The sequence below is a fragment of the Mustela lutreola genome, chromosome 8, assembly GCF_030435805.1.
Source record: "Mustela lutreola isolate mMusLut2 chromosome 8, mMusLut2.pri, whole genome shotgun sequence".
Lineage (NCBI taxonomy): Eukaryota > Metazoa > Chordata > Mammalia > Carnivora > Mustelidae > Mustela > Mustela lutreola.
This window is the reverse complement of record NC_081297.1, coordinates 130563327-130586378: the sequence shown is the minus strand read 5'-3', so window position 1 is coordinate 130586378 and position 23052 is coordinate 130563327. Positions and strand designations below refer to the sequence as shown.

At 36.1% G+C, this 23052-nt stretch overlaps 1 protein-coding gene and 1 pseudogene across 4 annotated transcripts in view; both read left to right on the top strand.

Annotated features, from left to right (window-relative positions):
- The window catches only part of BLTP3B (bridge-like lipid transfer protein family member 3B), a 107753-nt gene that overhangs the window by 75442 nt on the left and 9259 nt on the right, over positions 1-23052 (top strand). For 3 of the 4 annotated variants that reach the window (XM_059186627.1, XM_059186628.1, XM_059186630.1), the window contains 4 exons: positions 2619-2758; positions 3423-3573; positions 6780-7033; positions 7384-7492. In XM_059186627.1, the coding sequence (XP_059042610.1) occupies positions 2619-2758; positions 3423-3573; positions 6780-7033; positions 7384-7492 (654 nt within the window). The remainder of the gene's footprint in view (positions 1-2618; positions 2759-3422; positions 3574-6779; positions 7034-7383; positions 7493-23052) is intronic. The other variant, XR_009356918.1, reaches the window with a different exon arrangement.
- Positions 8905-13558, top strand: LOC131839314 (T-complex protein 1 subunit zeta-like; annotated as a pseudogene).

Here is a 23052-nt window from a genome sequence, read left to right as displayed (position 1 = left end):
AAATAACTGTCATCAACTTTTTGTATATATATTAACAGACGGTTTTCTGTGTGTTTTTGTATACATATTTGTATGTTTATATATACATACAACACATGTGTGTAGATATGCATGTGTATACATGTTTTGTAATATATATACATATTTATGAACAAACATGTAGTGGGACTGCCTTCCCACCCCAGGCTCCTAACTATCTTCCCATTTCTGTTCCTGTCAATTTATAGTTCATTCTTTGTTCTGTAGGCACAGACTCTTAAGAATGTAATTACCACAGTGCCTGGCTAATGCAGTCTAAACCGCGTGACTGTGGATCTCAGGGTCATGAGTTCAAGCCCCACACTGGGTGTAGAACTTACTTCAGACAAACAAACAAAAATGTAAATACTATCACATTCATCCCCATTTTAATTCTGATAACTTCTCACGGCTTTAAGGCATTAAGTTTAAAAACCGTAACATTACTGACAATGCTCTGCATGATACGGCCCCAGCTTAACTGGTTCTGCTGTTCACCCGTGTGTTTGTTATACTTCAGATGTACTGTAGTACACTTTACTCCTTTAAATGTACTCTTCCCTGTTTCTTCACTATGACAAACTTTTTTCTACCTCAGGATCTTTGTACCTGTGCCTAGAATGCTCTTTTTCACTTTAGTTTATATAGTGTTTCATCAGGGAAGCCTTCTTACCCTCTAAGAGCCCTCTGTGAAATGGGAATTGTATTTATATGTATTTTCCCTGGTGGCTTTAAACATTGTTTTCTTTCAGTAGATGATTTATAGAGCACCAACTGTGTTTCCAGGCACTGAGTTAGGAGTTGAATGTGTAGTCATAAATGCAGTTGACCCTTGAACAACATGTGTTTGAACTGCGCAGATCCACTATATGTGGATTTTTTTTTTTTCAATAAATTCAGCACAGTTCTGTAAATGTATTTTCCTTGTGATTTTTAAAATGTTTCTTTTCTTTCACTTTTTTTAATTGTAAGAATACAGTATGTAATATATATAACATGTGACATAGGTTAATTGGCTGTTTATAATTTATAATAAATTTATAATTAAGATTTCAGTCAATAGTAGGCTATTAGTAATTAAGTGTTTGGAGAGTCAGAAGTTATATGTGGATTTTTGACTGCATGGGAGGTCAGCACCCCTAGCACTCACACAGTTAAAGGGTTAACTATATAATAATTTAAAAACTGAGGCTGTGTCATGACTTGTACTTTATTTTATTTATTTATTTATTTTAATAATTTTTAAAAATTTTTTATAAACATATAATGTACTATTAGCCCCAGGGGTACAGGTCTGTGAATCGCCAAGTTTACACACTTTACAGCATTCACCATAGCATATACCCTCCCCAATGTCCATAACCCCACCACCTCTCCCTCCCCCCTCCCCCCCGCCACTCTCAGTTTGTTTTGTGACATTAAGAGTCTCTTATCGTCTGTCTCCCTCCCGATCCCATCTTGTTTCATTTATTCTTTTCCTACCCTCCAAGCCCCCCACGTTGCCTCCCCACTTCTTCATATCAGGGAGAGCATATGATAGTTGTCTTTCTCTGATTGGCTTATTTCGCTAAGACTTGCACTTTTCCAATGCACTTTTTGTAGTAATTCATTTTTATGGTTTTTTTTTTTTTAAGTATTGGTCTGTGATGGGCACAGAATTTTTTAAAGATTGTCTTTGACCATAGAGTTTGAGAAATAATGAGATACAGCACACTGAGAAATTAAGGCAGGTAGGTAAGAATGGAGGATGATCACATTGGTAGTAGTGGCATTCACTTCATGTAGATGAGAATTAGAAGTTATTGTAGGCTACTGAAAGGGGAAATGAAGTGGTTAAACAGGGACTGTTCAAAGTAGGATGGCCTGCGGAGGCAAAAGCTGGCTGACTAGGAACCTGCTACTCTAGCACTCTGCCAGCAATGAGGAAGCAGTGGTCAGTGTTTTAGATTTCTTTTCATACTAAGTCTAGGGCTTAAGCGTATCTCTAACATTTTTTTATGGACATTATTTCTTAATATTTGCTAGCTAATCAGAGTTTAATTTTTCTTTGCCTATCATTTTTTTTTTAAGATTTTATTTATCTATTTGCCAGAGAGTGAGTGGACACGAGCAGGGAGGAGCGAGGAGCCCAACAGGCAGAGAGAGAGGGAGAAGCAGCCGGGGATCTCTGATCCCTGCTTATCAGAGAGCGCACCGTGGGGCTCAATCCCAGGATTCTGGGATCAGGACGACCTGGCCATAGGCAGAGGCTTAACCCACTGAGCCACCCAGGTGCCCCGCCTATTATCTTTTTTTTTTTTTTTTTTTAAGATTTTATTTATTTGACAGACGGAGATCACAAGTAGGCAGAGAAGCAGGCAGAGAGAGAGGAGGAAGCAGGATCCCTGCTGAGCAGAAAGCCCAACTTTGGGATCATGACCTGAGCCGAAGGCAGAGGCCTTAACCCACTGAGCCACCCAGGCACCCCTGCCTATTATCTTTTAAATAAGCCTTTGCTTGAGAAAGAGTTGAAGGGATGCCCCATATTGATTAGATAAATGTAACATATTTGGATCATGTGTAAAACTGATTTTAATTTGTTAGTTTCTTTATTACTTTAGGTATTAAGAAGAATGTGACTACAAATTACCAGAACCTTGCAGAGAGTGCAAATGCTAGTGCAAATCTACAGAATTTTGGTGAAACTTCTCCAGATGCCATCAGTACAAATTCAGAGGGTGCTCAAGAAAATCAAGACCTGGTAATCATTTCAGAGAGATTTTGTGAAGAGAAATGCCAGCCACAAGGCTGATTTACCTTTATTTCATATTTAATATGGGCACATTTCAAGACATGGGCACTTTGCTCTCTCTACTCCTGAAACTGCTTCCTTCCTTCTTATTGAATTGTTTTTCTCTGAATTTCGCTTCTCTAAATCTGTTTTTCTTGTACTGAGGAGGGAATTTCTGTCTTTTCCATCTTTTACTTTTTGACCTTTGTTATTGTTCCATTTAAATACATTTTGGAAAAAAGTTTGATGGTTGATAGTAGTCAGTCCTTATGAGGAACTTTATACAAAAGAAGTATGTTACTGGTTTAAGCCCTTCCCACCTCGTGAAATGTTCTTACAGATGACTTAAAAAATATGTTCAACCTTCAGTGAAAATAATTTCATACAGAAATGTCATATAATTAATCTTTGTGACCTAAAAAATTCTCTCTTGACTGAATAGGAAGAAAGGAAGCTGAAGTTTGTCACTGTAATGTATAACCATGTTTTCTTGGTCAAAGTATATTTTCTTTTGTAATAGGTCACAATTTTGTTTTTAGAGGTTATAGTAGTTTCCTGTGTCATTTCTTAAATTTTGTTTGAATTGCTTGGTATGCTAATAATATGCTAATATTATTTATGCAATCATTATTAGATGTCAGTTGTGGTGTTTAAAATTACTGGTGTTAATGGGGAAATTGACATCCGAGGGGAAGATATGGAAATCTGTCTCCAAGTGGACCAAGTGACACCAGATCAGTTAGGCAATATCAGTCTTCGGCATTACCTGTGTAATCGTCCAGTAGGTAAGACTTTAATATGATTTAAACTTTTTTTGTTTTTTATATATATGTTTCCTTAGCAGTTTTATCTTTGGTATAAATGAATTCAAGGAAGATTATATTTGTTTATTATAATGTAAGAGATTTCTTTTAGATTATTTTCATAAAGTATTTTGATTGTTATTAGAAATATGTGTTGAAGATGTATTCTCTAACTTCTTTTTGTTTGGTTAAGTGTCATCTTTTTTGGTCTTCTCATTCTTTGATATAATAGGTTTAAGAAAAACTGAGCTCTTTTCTATATGAAAAGAATAAGATAATCCTAGAATGTCAAACTTAGTTCTATGCTGGAATAAATGTCAGTTTTTATATTCCATTATCTTGCTTATAAGCAAAACATTTCCTGAATCTAGCATGATACTTGGTGTATCATGTTCTCATGATCCTTCGTTCCAAGATCAGCACATTCACTTGAATAAAAAGAATTGTGAACAACAAAACATGGAGTGTATGAAGAGGAAACCACATAAAACCATCCTTTTTTCAAAGTTTATATGGCGTTATCACTCGTGATTTTCAGTCATTCGAAGAAACTGATTTATTAGAATAGTTCTCCTAAGCATTTGAAATGACAGTGTTCAATTTTTTAAGTCTTAAAAAGTCACTGAGCTGTAATATTTTTCTTTGCTATATATACAGAATGCTAAATCTGATACATAACATGTTGAAATACATAGTCCTGCATGATATTAAATAAGTATCTATCACCTCACATCTGGGAATTGCAGGTAAATGTGCCATTTGTCTTTAAACCAACATCATAGAAAAAATTGTCTCCTGGCTTTTTTCTATGTATAGGCCTTGCAGTTTACAATGTATCTGTTAAAAAATTGCAAGAATTTTGTACAATAGAGGAAGCTAAATATATAACTGGAAAGGTTTCATAGTGGACAAAAGAAATTTCAAAACCTAGACTCTTCTATTCCCAACCCAAACACTCTTCAAATTGTGCACTCTTAAATTATGTCCAGTTGCTCAGTTTTTGCTTATTTTTATGGGTCACTTAGTACCATGTCTTTTTAGTTTGTTTCGTGTTGTTCCTGACTGAAGAAATCATTTTGAAATGCCTAGTATGTATGGGTTGTATAGTCAGTGCTAATGCCATTTTTCTCAACTGTCTCAGTTGGCTGTTATAAACTAAAAACAAAAAGGAAGAAAACAAAGGAAAAGAAAGGAGCAAAGGGAAATGGGATAAAAGGAAAGGGAGAAAAAAAATGGTTTAGTTTGAACATTTCAAATGATAAGCCATATGAACAAGGATTGATCTGCGGTTTATGTCTGCTGTTACTCTGACATGACCAATTAAAATTGCAAAGTTGTTTTTGCTTTTGTTTGTTTTTGGTTATCTATAATGTGTGGATTTTGGAGTTCGTTAATAGGAAGACCTTTAGGTAATAGTTTCATGGCATAAAAGGTAGAAGAGAGGAATGAGTTTTGACTAAGATCTCTGCTCCAAGTAAATACTGTTTTTGTTTGAAATTATTTCTGGCTCTCAGGTCCTTAGAGTGAGTGAGTATCTCTTTCTCTCTCTCTAATACAGATAGTAGATAAGTAGGTAAAAGCCAGAACAAAATCACATTTACCAAGTTGTTCCTGATTGCTCTTATTATTAAATAGACAAATTAATTAACTCTTGTTTGTCTTGATATAGGAAAGAACACTGACCATTATCAATCTGTGGCTGTTTTACCTTTTATTTTTAAAAAACATCTGAGTTCTTAATTGTTAAAAAAATTCTTTAGAATTATATTTGAACTCTTTCTTGTATCTATATTATTTGTTTATTTTGAATGTTTATCTCTAGTACTAACATTGGTTAAACATCATTCTGTACCTGAAATAAAGTTACAAAAACAGCTCTCCATTATGGGTTGTATGTGGAGATCTGTCCTTGGTACATAAATATAAGTGTATTTATTTTCTTACATCCCCTTCCCTTCACAAATATGTTTACATTTGTTACATTTGACTTCTCTAAGACTGAAGCATTCACATCCATGCTGAGGGAAAATAAACATCTCCCCATCATGAATTTAATTAGTAGGGTCTTCTTAAGACCACTGAGACTGATAAATTTGATACATCAGTAACTGAAACAGTTTCACTTTTCCAGAACATTTAGTTTGTTTTTAACTCATGGGGCTCTGTGAATTGTGGAACTGATCATATTTTTCTCTTTGCTGCTAGAAAGTTCATTTTTGGTTCACTTGTGGCACAGAAAAGTAAATAATGTGTTTAGAGTTATTAATCTTGCTATCTATCCATTTCTCTTTTATCCTTTTCCATTGCTTACTTATTTTCTATATAATTATGCCATAAACGTGTTGCCTCCTGTTCTTTTTGGAGCTAGGTATTATAAACAAAATACTTACTATGAGGGTCAGTTCACTTAAATGGTTGCATTGAAAACTTTTGTTTTTTACAATCAGATATTTTGTGGCTGCTATATTGAAATTTTAAAATTTGTTTTTGAATTCAGTGTTTCATCTCTGTAAGCCACCTCAGATTCTTTTTTTGGAATAAGGCCAAGGCATATTTATATAAATATAAATTCGTGTATATATATATATGTGTGTGTGTGTGTGTGTGTGTGTGTGTATTTGCTGTATATTTATATATATCCTTTGCTACAATTTCAGTTTTAAAATTGTCTTCTACTAGAGGCATTTTAATGAGGTCTTGTCTATTTGCTGTTCTAATTATTTAAGGACCTAATTTTAATGAGAAAAGTGCAAAACCTCAGACTTTTGTTACTTCTTGGCTTAAGAATCACTCTAAATGCCGTCATTTTTTCTTTATTATAGTTGTCCATTATCTTATAGATGTATAGATAGATATATACTAAGATGGATTGTAAGTCTCTTAGGTATGCATCATATCAGATTTATATCATGGCATATGTTTGCATGGTACCAAAGAAATAGAATATATAGACAAGTCAACATTACTTCAGTGGAAGGTCATCTATAAAAATTGAAATTAGGGTTGTGTATGGTATACTGTACATGTACTGTAAATATTACTTAAATGAAAGGTAAATATTAAAACTTTAAGATATTATTGCTTTGACATTGTACAATATGACAATAATGTCTTAATGACAAATAATTGAGAGTGACACTTTTGAATAGTGCTATAAGTTATAATTTTTATGTGTTCTTTTTCTGTAGGTTCAGATCATAAATCTATAATTCATTCCAAATCCTCTCCTGAGATTACTCTGAGATTTGAGAGTGGGCCTGGTGCTGTAATACACTCTTTGCTTGCAGAAAAAAATGGATTTCTGCAATGCCATATAGAAAACTTTAGCACTGAGTTTTTTACATCTTCTCTTACTAATATTCAACATTTTTTGGAAGATGAAACTGTTGCAACAGTGATGCCAATGAAGATACAAGTTTCTAACACAAAAATTAATTTAAAAGTATGTTAATAAGTATTTTTATGTTTTCATGTTGTAAATGTTTACTTTGCTTTCCTGGACTTTGATTCATGTCCAGGAATATGTCATCTCTACAGTATATACTCTACTAGCATTTATTGAAATGCATTTGTGCATTTGTAGTCTTTGTGGGGGAATGATGAAGAGATCCTTCTTAGGAATTAGAAAAACATAGAAATAGAATAGGCAATTTTTCACTATCAACTGAAGCATATAAAGATTAATTTCTAACTCATTAAAAATACTGACTGAAGTAACATTTGTTAAGGAAATGATTAATTTTATCATTTACTTCACTAACAATGTGCTGATATCGTTTCTCCTTTCTGTAGGACGACAGTCCTCGTAGTAGTACAATATCCCTTGAACCAGCTCCTGTAACCGTTCATATTGACCATCTTGTGGTGGAGAGAAATGATGATGGCTCTTTTCATATCAGAGGTATATATATGAAAACCATTGTAATTGAATTCCTGCTGAAATTTAAAATTAAATAATTTATATGCTGATTATTTACTCATAGTTCCTGTTTATAAATGTATACATATGTGGAGAAATCTTCCAAAAAGAGTGCTGAAATTAGAATAGATCCCTGACACAATAGGGTAAACAGTGTTGGCACTTCTTTTTGGGACCCTTTCCTGTGCTTCAACCAAATAGCAGACTTCAGGGAGGTTTTCACTTAAACATGGAGGATAGATTTTGCTGCTGCCAGGCCCCTCGAAGGGAATGATTGTGTTATATCCTTTTGACAAAATTTGGTATCTCTCACCCCAGCAGCACAACCTCTTCCTCCCACCCAATCACTGCCTGTCAACTATGGCACCTCAATAAAAACAACCGTAGTCAAGCAAATGATTTAAGCATACATCCAACAGTACTCAAACATTTGATGATTGTAAACAGGCCGTAGTCATGTTTGTTGTTGTTGTTGTTTTAAAGATTTTATTTATTCACTTGACAGAGAGAGACACAGCAAGAGAGGGAACACAAGCAGGGGGAGTGAGAGACGGAAGCAGGCTCCCTGCCAAGCAGGGATCCTCATGCAGGGCTCAATCCCAGGAACCCAGGACCACGATCCGAGCCAAAGGCAGACACTTAATGATTAAACCACCCAGGTGCCCCAGTAGTCATGATTGTAAGCAAGAAATATACTCTAGCTAATTGAGTAGAAAAAGAGTTTTATAAAGACTATAGGAATGGAATAGAATTAAGAGACCAGAAATAAACTCTTACATTTATAATTAACTGATTTTTGACAGTGGTGCCAAGACAATTCAGTGTGGGAAAGAATAGCCTTTTCCACAAATGGTGCTAAAACTACATGATATACATGATTGAAGCTAGACCTCTTCCTTATATCATCCACAAAAGTGTACTCTTTGTGGACCAGAAATCTTAAAGTAAGAGATAAAATTATGTAAAACTCTTAAAAGAAGACATAAGAATAAATCTTAAGGGCCCTGGCTTGGAAAGCCTTTTCAGATACCACACCAAAAGCATAAATAACAAAAGAAGAGTGTAGATTAATTGGACTTCATCAGAATTTAAAACTTCTATGCCTCAAATGATACTATCAGGTACATGAAAAGACAGCCCACAGGATGGAAGAAATATTTATGTCATATATCTGGTAAGGGTATCCAGACTATATAAAGAACTCTTCTATACAGACTATATAAAGAACTCTAATGCAAAACTGGTATCCAGACTATATAAAGAACTCTTCTAATGCAAAACTGGAAAAGATAAGGAGATGTTTTGGGGCACTCTGCATGCCAGGTCTTCTCCTCTTCCTGTGCTGATTAGCTGTGGTGGCTCTGAAGACTCTGAACCCCATGACCGAGGTGGCCTGAGCCCAGGAGGCCATGGCCGTCAACATCAGTGTGGCCCAGAGGCTGCAGGATGTGCTGAGGACCCACTTGGGGTCTAATGGCACCATGAAGATGCTTGTTTCTGGTGCTAGAGACATTAAGCTTACTAAAGATGGCAGTGTGCTGGTTTTTTGTTTTTTGTTTTTTTTAAGATTTTATTTATTTATTTGACAGAGAGAGATCACAAGTAGGCAGAGAGGCAGGAAAGGCAGAGAGGAAGGGAAGCAGGCTCCCTGCTGAGCAAAGAGCCCGATGCGGGGCTCGATCTCAGGACCCTGAGATCATGACCCGAGCCGAAGGCAGCGGCCTAACCCACTGAGCCACCCAGACACCCCGGCAGTGTGCTGTTTTATGAAATGCAAATTCAACACCCAGCAGCCTCCTCAATAGTCAAAGTAGTAACAGCCCAGGATGACATAACTGGTGATGGTTACACTTCCAGTGTCCTGATCATTCGAGGGCTACATTTCTGAAAGTCTTCATCCCAGGATAATAATAGAAGAATATGAAGCTGTAAAGGAAAAGGTACTTCAGTTTTAGGAAAAGTCAAAGTAAGCAAAGTAATGGACAGGGAAATACTTAGAGATGTGGCCAGAACATCTCTACATGCTAAAGTGCATGCTGAATTTGCTGATGTCTTAACAGAGGCTGAGGTGGACTCCATTTTGGCCTTAAAAAACAAGATGAACCTGGGGTGCCTGGGTACCTCAGTGGCTTAAAGCCTCTGCCTTCGGCTCAGGTCATGATCCCAGGGTTCTGGGATCGAGTCCCCCATCAGGCTCTCTGCTCAGCAGGGAGCCTGCTTCCCCTTCTCTCTCTGCCTGCCTCTCTGACGACTTGTGATCTCTGTCTGTCAAATAAATAAATAAAATCTTAAAACAAAACAAGATGAACCTATTGACCTCTTCATATTTGAGATCATGGAGGTGAACATAAATCTGAGACTAATACAAGCTTAAATGGAGGTTTTGTTTTGGACCATGGGGCATGGCATCCTGATATGAAAAAAGTAGAAAATGCATACATCCTCATATGCAATGTGTCATTAGAATATGAAAAAATAAAAGTGAATTCTAGCTTTTTTTTTTTACAAGTGTGCAGAAGAGAGAAGCTTGTAAAAGCTGAAAGAAACTTCATTGAAGATCGAGTTAAAAAAATAATAGAAATGGAAAAGGAAGTCTGAGTGATTCAGATAAAGGATTTTTTGTTATTAATCAAAAGGGAATTGACCCCTTTTCCTTAGAAGCTATTGCCAAAACAAGCATAGTAGCTCTGTGTAGACCTAAAAGGAGGAATATGGAAAGGCTGAGTCTCACTTGTGGTGGAGTAGCTCTAAATTCTTTTAATGACCTAAATCTTGATTGTTTGGGACATGCAGGACTTGTCTATTAGTATACATTGGAGAATAGAAATATAACAATCCTCAATCTGTCACACTGTTGGTCAAAGGGCCAAATAAGCACACACTCACTCAGAGCAAAGATGCAATAGGAGACGGTTTGAGGGCTGTTAAAAATGCTATTGATGATGGCTGTGTAGTTCCAGGTACTGGTGCAGTGAAGTAGTAATGACAAACAGAAGCCAGATTAAATATAAGTCCAGTGTAATGAAGAAGGCCCAGCTTGGTAGTTCAAGCATTTGCTGATGCACTGCTCATTATTCCAAGCACTGCTCATTATTCTTGCTCAGAACTCTGGTTTTGACCTTCAGGAAATGTTAAAGTTCAGAATCAGGTCGACTTGTGGGTGTGAACTTGAACACAGGTGAGCCAATGGTAGCAGCCGAAGTAGGCATATGGGTAACTATTTTGTAAAGAGACAGCTACTTTGCTTCTGCACCGATTGCCAGCAACATTCTCCTGACTGATGAGATCATGTGGACTGGAATGTCTTCTCTGAAATGTTGATTCGAAGCTCCCCTTGTCTCATATGAATCATAAAGACCTTACACAGTGATCCTAAGAATATAACTGTGGAATTTTTCCAAGCTTCAAGTGATTTTCTTTCTTCTTTTTCTTTTTAAAGATTTTTTAAAATTTATTTGAGAGAGAGTAAAAGCAAGGTGAGGGGCAGAGGGTGAAGCAGACTCCATGCTGAGCAGGGAGCCCAATGAAAGGCTTGATCCTGGGACTCCAGGATCATGACCTGAGCTGAAGGCAGCTGCTGAACCAGCTGAGCCATCCAGGTGCCCCTCAAATGATTTTCAAAAGTATTTTCTTTTCCCATGTGAAAAAAAGGGAATGCTAACACTCAAATTCTGAAGTTCTGAAATTATAATTAGTTTGTACTTTTTATATTGCACTGCAGTGTACACACATTAAGCAGGCCCTTTTTACCCAGTGAATAGGATGTTTTGCTTTAGCTTCAGTGATTAAAAAAAAAAAAAAACCGTGTTAGATAAGTATATGTTATCTACATTGTTATTAATTGTTCCTTGAAAAACAAATGAACAGAAACTGAAAAAGATAAATAACCCAATTTTAAAATAGGCAAAGATTTGAACAGATAATTTTCTGATGAATATATAAAAATGGCTGGCCAAAAGCACATGAAGAAATGCTTGACATCATTAGCCATTATAGAAATGTAAATCAAAACCACAATGAGATAACACTTCAAACCCACTAAGATGACTAATCAGAAAGATGATAACAAGTGGTGGGAGGATGTGCAGAAATTGGAACCCTCCTACATTGCTGGGCTGGTAAAATGGTGTGGGTGCTTGGGAAATAATTTGGCAGTAGCTTAGAAAGTTAAACCATTACTTATGACCCAGCAATTCCACTCAAGAGAAGTAAAAACAGAGGTTCACTCAAAAACTTGTACACAAATGTTGATGTTGACAAGGACAGTATTCATAATAAATAGCCCAGAAGTGGAAACAACCCAAGTATCATGCTATGAATGGACAAGGAAAATGTGATATATCCATATAATGGATTATTTGTTCAGCAATAAAAAGAATAAAGTACTAATACATGTTACAGCATGGAAGCTTTGAAAACATTTTGCTAAATGAAGGAAGCCATTCATGAAAGACCACATATTATATGATTCCATTTGCATGAAATGCCCAGAGGAGGCAAATCTATAAAGACAGAAAGTAAGTTAGTGGTTGCCTAGGGCTTGTGGGTAGGATGGAAAGGAATGGGGAGAGACTGCTAATAGGTATGGTGGATTTTGAGGGTGATGAAAATGTTTTGGCCACCTGGGGTGTTCAGTTGGTTGTCTGCCTTTGGCTCAGGTCGTGATCTCAGAATCTTGGGATCTGTCCCTGTGCTGGGCTCCCTGCTTAGCAGGAAGTCTGCTCTTTCTGTCCGTTTCTCTGTTCACTCTTTCTCTCTCTCTCTCAAATAAATAAATAAATCTTTTTTTAAAAAGTTCTTAAATTGATCATGGTGATGGTGTTACTGTTGGTGAGCATACTGAAAACCTATGGGTCATTTACTCTAACTGGATTAATGGGTCATGTGAATTTTTTTTTTTAAAAGATTTATTTATTTATTTATTTGACAGAGAGAGATCACAAGTAGGCAGAGAGGCAGGCAGAGAGAGAGAGGAGGAAGCAGGCTCCCTGCTGAGCAGAGATCCTGATGCGGGGCTCTGTCCCAGGACCCTGGGATCATGACCCGAGCCGAAGGCAGAGGCTTAACCCGCTGAGCCACCCAGGCGCCCCTGAATTATTTTTTTATGTGAATTATTTTTTATCAAAGCTCTTAAATATATATTTTAGAATCATGAGAGATCTGGGGAACCAGGCTCAAGGTTTATCTTCCAGATCCATGCCCCCAAACCACTGTACAGTGTAATCTAGTGTGATGGGAAACACTGCTGCCTGACACTGGACAGTTGATTTTACATTTTGCACTACTGTCACTATTTTTGAGTAAATTCAGCTTTACTGCAGCTGCTGCAGCCAGCAGTTTTTGAGTTTTTTTTACTTAGGAACTTGACCTTGCCTCTTCTGTTACTGCTGCTGTCCCCAGAAAAAGTTTTCTTCCTTTCCTTCTTTAGTATCTTAGGGAAATCTAGGGTGAGTACAATTTGATTAGCAGTAGTTGGGTCACATACTTAGAAAGAATCTGGACATTTTGGTAGCATTTTCTAACATTTATTGAAGGAAGCAGACTTTACTCCCCAAAAAACTCAAACTACAAAATTCTTCAAATACAGCAAGGGATTCTGATGTTGGATGGCTGAAATGACAAAATGCCTACTTCAAAAATCAGTAAGAGACAAAAAATAAATGAGTAATACAGTTGATGCTAAAGAAAAGTGGAGAGTTTTACAGATACATAATAGGATTTTGAGTTCATAAAATAAGAGCAAGCTCTATGGAAAATAACCAGTTAAAGAGAATTGTCTTGTCTTTGAAATAAAAAAGTAATAGCTCACCTGAAACCCACCAGCTCTATTTTTAAGAGATAACCAGAGTTGGACCTTTCCTACCATCTATAACACTAGCACTTTCAAATCTGCTTGAATTTCTGTAATTAATTCCTAAGTTGTATGCCTTCTGCCTCTGTTTCCCTGCACTCATCAACCAGAGTGCCATTTTAAAAATGTAATTTATATCAAATAACTTCCCAGCTAATGACCCTCCACTGGATTCCTTTTTCAAGCCAATTAAAATTACCAAGGGGCTTATGAAGTCTGGCATGATGTTGTTCTTTGCTTTTTTCTGTCCTTATTTCCTGCTATTCTCCCTCTTTGCATCATTCACTCTGGCCTCCTGTCAGAGGCATACTCCTATCTCTGCATTTTTATTTGCTACTGCTTTTGCTTGGAATTCACTTTCCTCAAATATCCCCATGCCTTGATTCATTACTTTTAGCAAGTCTCTGATCAAATCTCCCCTTTTAGAGATTTTCGTCCACCCATCCTTCTTCCATCCTCAACAGCCCCTTTTCTTCCTAACCCTGCTTTATTCTCAGTGAATGCTTAGAACCTTTGATATACTATATTCTTTCTTATTTATTGAGTGGAATGTAAGCTATATGAGAGCAGGAATTCATTTGGTACATTGCTATCCCTATCTGCTAAAATACTGTCTTAGTAGATCTTTAAAAAAACATACTTGTTTAATGACTGGGCTAACTTCATGCTCATGGAAATGTTCAATTATCTATAATGAAGTGGCTTTGAGCACTTGAAATGTGTCCAGTACCACCAAGGAACTAGATTTGAATTTTATTTAAAATTTATTCAATTTAAATAATAAAAAAAAAGATGTATTTATTTATTTATTTATTTATTTACTTATTTGACAGACAGAGATCGCAAGTAGGCAGAGAGGCAGGCAGAGAGAGAGAGAGGAGAAAGCAGGCTTCCCTCTGAGCAGAGAGCCTGATGCGGGGCTCGATCCAAGGACCCTGGGATCATGACCTGAGCCAGAGGCAGAGGCTTTAACCCACTGAGCCACCCAGGCGCCCTCAATTTAAATTTTAATAGTCACATGTTATCAAATGGTTGCTGTTTGGATAGCACCGATATAGAAGACTGAACAAAATATATTCTAAAAAAGGGAGGAGCAAAACCAAGCTTTAAAAGTATTGTAAAAACACTGAGGTAACCATTAAGAAAGACAAAGAACAGGGAAAGAGTGAAAGGAAAGTAGAGAGGCAAAGGGTCTCCAGAGTCTATAGTTCTAGCAAAACACTGTTCAGTGTGCCATGGGAACAAAGAAGTCTAGGGGAAAGGAATCTGTAAAGATGCTGAGGTGTATAGTTAGGGTGGGAGGGCATTTAGTAGGAGAAACATAGCTTTTTCTTTTTCCCTTAAGAATGTGCTTATTTATTTATATATTCATTCGTTCATTCATTCATTCATTCATCATGGGGGGAGAGAGAGAAAGAGTGTATGTGAGCACAAACAGAGAGAGCAGCAGGCAGAGGGCGAAGGAGGCTCCCTGCTGAGCAAAGAGCCCTATGCAGGACTTGATGCCAGGATCCTGGGACCATGACCTCAGCGGAAGACAGACACTTAACCAGTTGAGCCAACCAGGTGTCCTGAACATAACTTTTTTTGACCTGTGGTGTTCAAGAGGCTACACACACACACACACACACACTAAAGATAGAGCCAGAAATTTTAGCATTTATCAGGAGTTCCAGAAAGAGAGAACAGGATAAAAAGAAATAGAAAACATCATCAAGGAAGTAATGAAATATCCCAAATTTGAAGGAAGAAAGCCTCCAAATTTATAGAGCCAACTAAGTGCAGAGCAAAGTGAATGAAAAACAGCTTTTACTTAGGCATATTGGTGACATTTCATAATGATGAGGTTAAAGAGAAAAATCTTAAGATCCTCTAGAGAGAAAAAAAAAAGGATGAAATCAGATTTATTTGAATCAGACTCTCCATTGATAACATTGGATGCTAACAGACAGTTAAGTAATATATTCAGAGTTCTATGGGAAAATAATATGAACTTTACTTTTTATTTTAAAGGCAAAAATAAGGACAGGGTTTTTTTATTTTTTATTTTTAAAGATTTATTCATGAGAGACAGAGAGAATCAGAGGCAGAGGGAGAAGCACGCTCCCTGGGGCTCAATCCCAGAACCCCAGGATCATGACCCAAGCCGAAGGCAGATGCTTAACCATCTGAGCCACCCGGTTGCCCAAGGACAAAATTTTTTTTTTTTAATGGAAAGAATTGCTTAGTTAAAATGAAAAATTAGGGCGCCTGGGTGGCTCAGTAGGTTAAGCCTCTGCCTCTGGCTCAGGTCATGATCTCAGGGTCCTGGGATTGAGTCCTGCATCAGACTCTCTGCTCAGCAGGGGGCCTGCTTTCCACTCTCTCTCTCTCTCTCTCTCTCTTTCTCTGCCTGCCTTTCTACCTACTTGTGATCTCTCACTGTCAAATAAATAAAATCTTAAAAATAAATAAAATGAAAAATTAATAAGGAACAGCAATAAGTAAAGAAACTAGTAAAACTTGGAATTGTCTGAATATTTGTTCATGTATAAGGAAAATCGGTATTTTGTAACCAAAATTCTAAATGACCTGTGTATGAGAGGTTGCAATGAGGGGAAAAGGAAGAGAAACAGGGAAATAAAATTGTGCTTTTTTTTTTAAGTTCTTTTTCCTTCTAAAGGGGAAGTCACACTAGACTTTGATAGAACAATGGGTGTTTAAGTAATATGTGCTGATAATGTATATATAACCTTAGATGACCAAAAATAATGAATAATCTTTAAGCCGTTATGACTGGGGAAAAACCTAGATGAAAATACCCAGTTAATCTAAACAAAAGGCATAGGGTGTTTGGCGTGGCTCAGTTGGTTGAGCGTCTGCCTTTAGCTCAGGTCATTATCCCAGGGTCCTGGGATTGAGCCCCATGTTAGGCTCCCTGCTCGGAGGTGGGGGGTTTTCCCTCTTCTTCTGCCCTTCCCCCTTCTTGTGCTCTCTCTCACTTACTCTATCTCTTTCAAATAAATAAGTCTTAAAAAAAATATCTAACGAAAGGCAGAAAATTAAAAATGGAATAAAAAGGAAGCATGGTAAGTAGAAAACATTAAATTAGAATATAGCAATGAAGTCAGTGTAGTAAATTTGAATGGTTTAAATTCCTTTGTTAAAATACAGAGGCACTAAGATAGTGTTAGGAGAAAAAATTCCAGGTATGTGTGGCAAGAAGATAGTCCTTCTAAATAAAATGACAAAAGCACTGAAAATAGGTGGTGAAAAAAATATATACCAAAGGCTAGGAAAAAGGAAGTGAGTATTAGATAACATTAAAGTTAAAACTAAAAGTAGAGAATGGGACAGAGAGGTGTTTTTTAGAGTTTACTTTTTAGAGCATTTTTATGTTTATAGCAAAACTGAGTGGACAGTATAGAGATTTCCCGTATACCTGCTGCCCCCACAGGTGCATAGCCTCCCACCTGAGTTACTTGTGTTATGATTGATTGACACATCATCACTCAAAGTCCATAGTTTATATTACAGACATTCTTGGTGTTATACATTGTTTGTAAGTTTGGATAAACTTATAGTGATCTATATCCACCAGTACAGTAATGTACAGAATAGTTTCATTGCTCTGAAAATCCTCTGTACTCTGCCTATTTATCCTCCCTCCCCACCCCAGCCCCAGTGTTATTACTGTCTCTGTAGTTTTACTTTTTCCAGAATGTCATATACTTGGAATCATCTGTTATGTAGCCTTCCTAGATTGGCTTTTTTCATTTATAATATACATTAAAGATTCCTCCTTTTTTTTTTTCAAGGCTTAATAGCTGTTTTCTTTTTATTTTATTTTTATTTTATTTTTTTTTAAAGACTTTATTTATTTATTTGACAGAGAGAGATCACAAGTAGGCAGAGAGGCAGACAGAGAGAGAGAGAGAGGAAGCAGGCTTACCACCGAGCAGAGAGCCCGATGTGGGGCTTGATCCCAGGATCCTGACATCACCACCCGAGCTGAAGGCAGAGGCTTAACCCACTGCGCCACCCAGGCACCCCGCTGTTTTCTTTTTAGAGCTGAGTAATTGTATGTGTTTATTTATCCATTCACCTATGCAGGAACATCGAGGTTTCTTCCAGTTTTAGGTAGTTGTAAATAAAACTACTATACATATCCATGTGCAGGTTTTTTGGTGGACGTTTTCAGCTCCCTTGTGTAAATACCAAGGAATGTGATTGCTGGGTCTTATAAGAGTATGTTTAGTTTTGTAAGAAAGTGGCTGTACCATTTCATATTCACACCAGCAGTGAATGAGAGTTCTTATTGCTCCACATCCTCTCTAGCATTTGTTGTGTGTTCTGGATTTTGGCCATTCTAAATCATTGTTTAGTGGTAAGTTGTTTTAATTTGCATTTCCCTGATGGTATATGATGTAGAGCATCTTTTCATATGCTTATTTGCCATCTGTATATTTTCTTTGGTGAAGTGCCTCTTAAAGGTGTTGGCCCCAAAGAAAGATTTCATATTGCTAAAAGACCTCCGAAAACACACACCATTCAAAAACCTTGATCCATCTAACAACATAATTAAAAAATAGAGAGCAAACCTGTTTGGAATCATATCTTAAGAAACTATAATTTTATTGAGAAAATTTAACATTCTTCAGAGTACATTTAAAAATATTTAAGAAATAAGGACATAAAAATCAGTTATGGGGAATTTGAATAACATGTTTTAACAGCTCTAATTTTATGTATATATGTGTTTATACATGTATATGTGCATGTGTCTATATGAGTATGTATTTGGGTTCAAAAACGGGTAACTTTAAATGCCTATGAAACTTCTGTTTATTGAATCTCAAGGAAATATAACAACGTGCAAACCATTTCTCTCCTTTGAATGAAATTGGGTTTGTCATTAACACGAAAGAGCAGCAGAAAATAAAATATTGATTTTAATATTATATTAAATAATGATAAATTGATAGATTTAAGACATCCTTGAAGTAGTTCTTGGGGAATTATTGGCAATGGAGTGAGATTAGATTATTTCTAAGACTTCCCGACTCTAAAATTCTGTTACTCAAGATTGATTCTTGGTATTTCTGCCATCCCTAAATGCAGAACCTAACTTACCAAATCATTACAGTTTGCTAAAGAAAACAAATATTGTTGTATATAAGAGTTTTATAATACCTGGAAAAATGCACTTGCATATTGGAGAAATAGAATTAAGTATCAATTTGATGAATAAAATCTGATTTAAAGATCTAGGTGTTTTATGTGACTTTTGATCTTGGGGTTGTGAGTTCAAGCTTCATGTTGGATGTAGAGTTCACTTAAAAAAGATTTTTTTTTCAATTAAACAGAAGAAATCCAGGTGCTTTGAAATTTCTCCACTTTGAGTGTTTTCCCCTTCATTTCTTATCTATGTTTTACAGTTAGGTATATATTTTTGCTAATTGCATACTGTATTTTAATGCATTAAAGGCAAAAGCAAATCACTGATCAGGCAAAGATATATATTTGCATGAAGATCATTTCGATATGGAAATTCTGTTTGCATTTGTCTTCTAAAAAGTTGTGTGTTTACTTGGCATCAGGGAAATACAAATCAAAACCACAGTGAGATACCACCTCACACCAGTCAGAATGCCTGAAATTAACAAGTCAGGAAATGACAGATGCTGGCGAGGATGCGGAGAAAGGGGAACCCTCCTCCACTGTTGGTGGGAATGCAAGCTGGTGCAATCATGCTGGAAAACAGCATGGAGGTTCCTCAAAAATTTGAAAATAGAGCTACCCTACGACCCAGCAATTGCACTACTGTGTATTTACCCTAAAGATACAAATGTAGTGATCTGAAGGGCCATGTGCACCTGAATGTTTATAGCAGAAATGTCCACAATAGCCAAACTATGGAAAGAACTTAGAAGTCCATCAACAAATTAATGGGTAAAGAAGATGTGGTGTATATCTATACAATGGAATTCTATGCAGCCATGAAAAGAAATGAAATCTTGCCATTTGCGACAATGTGGATGGAACCAGAGGGTATTACGCTTAGTGAAATAAGTCAGTTGGGGAAAGACAACTATCATATGATCTCCCTAATATAAGGAAGTGGAGATGCAACGTGGCGGGGGTTGTTGGGAGACGGTGGTTGGGTTATGGACTTTGGGGCGGGTATGTGCTGTGGTGAGTGCTGTGAAGTGTGTAAACCTGGTGATTCACAGACTTGTACCCCTAGGGCTAATGATACATTATATGTTTATAAAAAAGTATTTTTAAAAAAAGTGTGAGTTTCAAAAAAATCATATCTGAATTATTAGTCTACCCTAATGAAGGCAAGATAATATCTTTTTATTTTTTCATTATATCATGTCTCACATATATTTACCTTATTTCTACATTTTGGAAAACTAGAAGCTGATCTTCATTAAATGTATTATATTTTATGAATATTTTTTTCTTATGTCTTTAAATTGACGCTTATTTGGGTCTTTTCAGCAAAGCAGTTTAGGTAGTGATGACATGTTAGAAGAAAAGGCATATCCTAGATTTTTAAAAAATATAAACTCAAAGTGTGAGAACTCAGGCATAAAAATATCAAGACTCAGAGTACTATATGAATTTAAACAGCAGCTCTCATACATGTAAATTATTGTAGATATACATTTCAGAAACTTATTGGGATGATGGAAAAGTATGTTGTGTTACTGAGGATATTAGCATTGTACAAAATCCAAGATAATTTATTTTAAAGTTTTTTTCCATTGGCACTGGAAAGAGCATATTTTAAACCTAAACAGATATGCTTTGTTTTTATATAGAGTGTCTCATATTTTATTTTAATGTGTTCCTAAAAGCAGAGTCATGAAGCAGATTGTTAATATTTGATGACTGATGTTGTGTTATTTTTCTTATGATGTAGAAATTAATTGCATTAGTCTTCAGTGCATGAAGTATATAATGTAACACGTAGCCTAGTATATCACCCATATAGCTAGTATGGTAATGTATTATAAATATGACTTAAACTAATACACCAGACATAATAAATCACTATTAACAATTTTATGTGCTGCTTAGAAGTTATAAGGGCATTGGGGGATGATTTGAATGGCCTGACTTTCTCAAACAGCTCTTTAAGAAATGGTAAGCTATGCTGGGTTTTTTCCTCCCCTGAAGCAGATGTATTTAGCAAGGAAGAGAATTGAAAAGAATCTTATTGGTAGCTATTTCAAAATTAGTTGTAGGTGTTTGTTGCTGTGATAACGTAATGGCAGCTTACCTGATACTGTTCTTCATTTCTTCCTGTTCTTTGAGTTTATTCTGAGGTATACTAGCAGCTGCTCTAATGTGATTAAATAAGGTCTAATCATAAAGGAATAAGTGCTTTCATACCTATTTTGCTGCTTATCATAGTACTTCACACTTTCTTGGGACATTCTTAAATACAATTAGCAGTTTTTATTTTTTTTTATTTTTTTTTTAAATATTTTATTTATTTATTTGTCAGAGAGAGTGAGCGAGAGCGAGCATAGGCAGACAGAGTGGAAGGCAGAGTCAGAGGGAGAAGCAGGCTCCCTGCGGAGCAAGGAGCCCGATGTGGGACTCGATCCCAGGATGCTGGGATCATGACCTGAGCCAAAGGCAGCTGCTTAACCAACTGAGCCACCCAGGCGTCCCCAATTAGCAGTTTTTAAATAACCGCTTTAAATTAGAGAGACATAATTTTTCAAAAAATTACAACACTAAACTACAGTTTATTTCTTGTTCCAGTGAAATATGACTAATTAGATATAAATAAGACTACTAATAAGAGAAAAAGGAAATGTTTATTGGTGAGTGTATATATGTATGTGATGTATGTGTATATACCATGCCATGTATATATGGTATTATTAATTACTTTTAATAGTAGTATACTGGCTCATAGCATTTTTCCAACCCAGTACAGGTGGGGCTTGGCATACTCCCATCGGGAGCAATAGCTATTATGGCACTGGTTCTCAACCAAAAGGATTGTGAGGAAGGGACTATTAGATTTTATCAGAATGCTGTAGGGGAGTGGTGCTGTACATTTAAAGGTCTGTGATAAGAAACTCTGCCATCACTTTCCTAGAATTATTGCTGTAATGGTTCCTAACTGGGAAGGTTATGAAACCTGGTGAACTGTGTAAAACCTAAACTCTGAAGAGTCTGTATGACCAGAGAAGAAAAATGAATAGAAATCTTCTATTGGAATAAACAAATAACTAGTAAAGTCTATATTTAAAAGTCAAATATTTATCAATACCTACTGTGGTATTATTAATGATTAATATTTGAATAATGCCTGCCAATTTATAATGTTCTTTTACATTAAGTATTAACTAATTTCATTCTTACAGACCCTTTGAGATAATTGAGGCAAGTATTCTTATCACCTCTGTTTTGCAAATGAAGAAATTTAAGTTTAGACGTGTCAGGTAACTTCTTCAAGTTGAAGGAGCCTGTGCTGGGGGATAAGTAGGTTACTGTAAGATACTGCACATTTCATCTATGAATGGCATAGATTTGTTCATGAAAATTTGTCCTAAAAACTTGGAAGAAACGCTTTTAAAGCAAATAAAAGGAAATAGGCCTTTCTACTGTAATAGACTCCAGTCACCCGCTTCAGTCACAGTTTTTCTGTCTTCCCCTCTCTCTCCAGTCCTCCTCTTTACATTCTTCCTGCTGCCCCTTCTTTCCCATTTCCTTCCTTTTTTTCTCTTCCTGTCTCCTCCTCCCTAAGTACCCTCCCTCTTTCTTTCCCCTCACCCCATACATCCCTCTTTTTTCCCATTCCCCCTCCCCTGCCTTCTCCACTCTCCATCTCTCTTCCGCCGCCTCTATCTCGTTCCTTTTTTCCCCTCTCCGCATATGTCTTCCTCTTCCCTTCTGTCCCTCTCCTACCCAGTTCTCTCCTCATTCCATCTCACAATGATGGAAATAAATGGATTTCAGAATTACTTAGTGTTTTTTTCATTATTATTAGTATCCGATGAGTAGTGGGATGTAAGCTAAATAGAATTAAGTCCTGGGTCCTCTACTATCCTAACTATAGTTAATGTAACCCAACTCTTATCTTTAGTTTATATTAGCATTCCAGGTCAGATTTCATTTAAAAGAAGTTTTGTTCTTTAAAAGTTTGAGAATGAAAGTACGTTATAAATGACTAAATTACTAGTTTTTTATGGTTGAAAGACTGGAGAACTTGGCTTTCCCATGGCATAGTGTTTAGGTTTCTCTTATAGTCAATACCAAGCTGAAGGTATGTTAGTCTGAACCAGTACAACAATTTTTGTAGTTTTTTTCTACTTATACTACTGAAAACATAATCGATCCAAGACAATATTATAAAAAATAGTTTCTGATTTGAGACCACTGTAAAATGAAGCCAAGAACAGACCAAAACTGAACTTGATGGCACATAACCAAGTAGATAGAACTATTCCATTATCTATATCTATATCTATCTATATATATAGATATGTTATCTATATATATATTATCTATATAATGGAATCTGTCTATCTTTATATATACAGAATAGGGGTAGAATTGAGAGAATCTTCATGGAGGGTAATTTGGCAGTAAAATTTAAAGCTTTAAAAATTTAAAGCTTTAAAAAATGTTTGTTTTTTACTTTATCCACTTCTTGGAATCTTTTTAAGGAGAATACTATGTT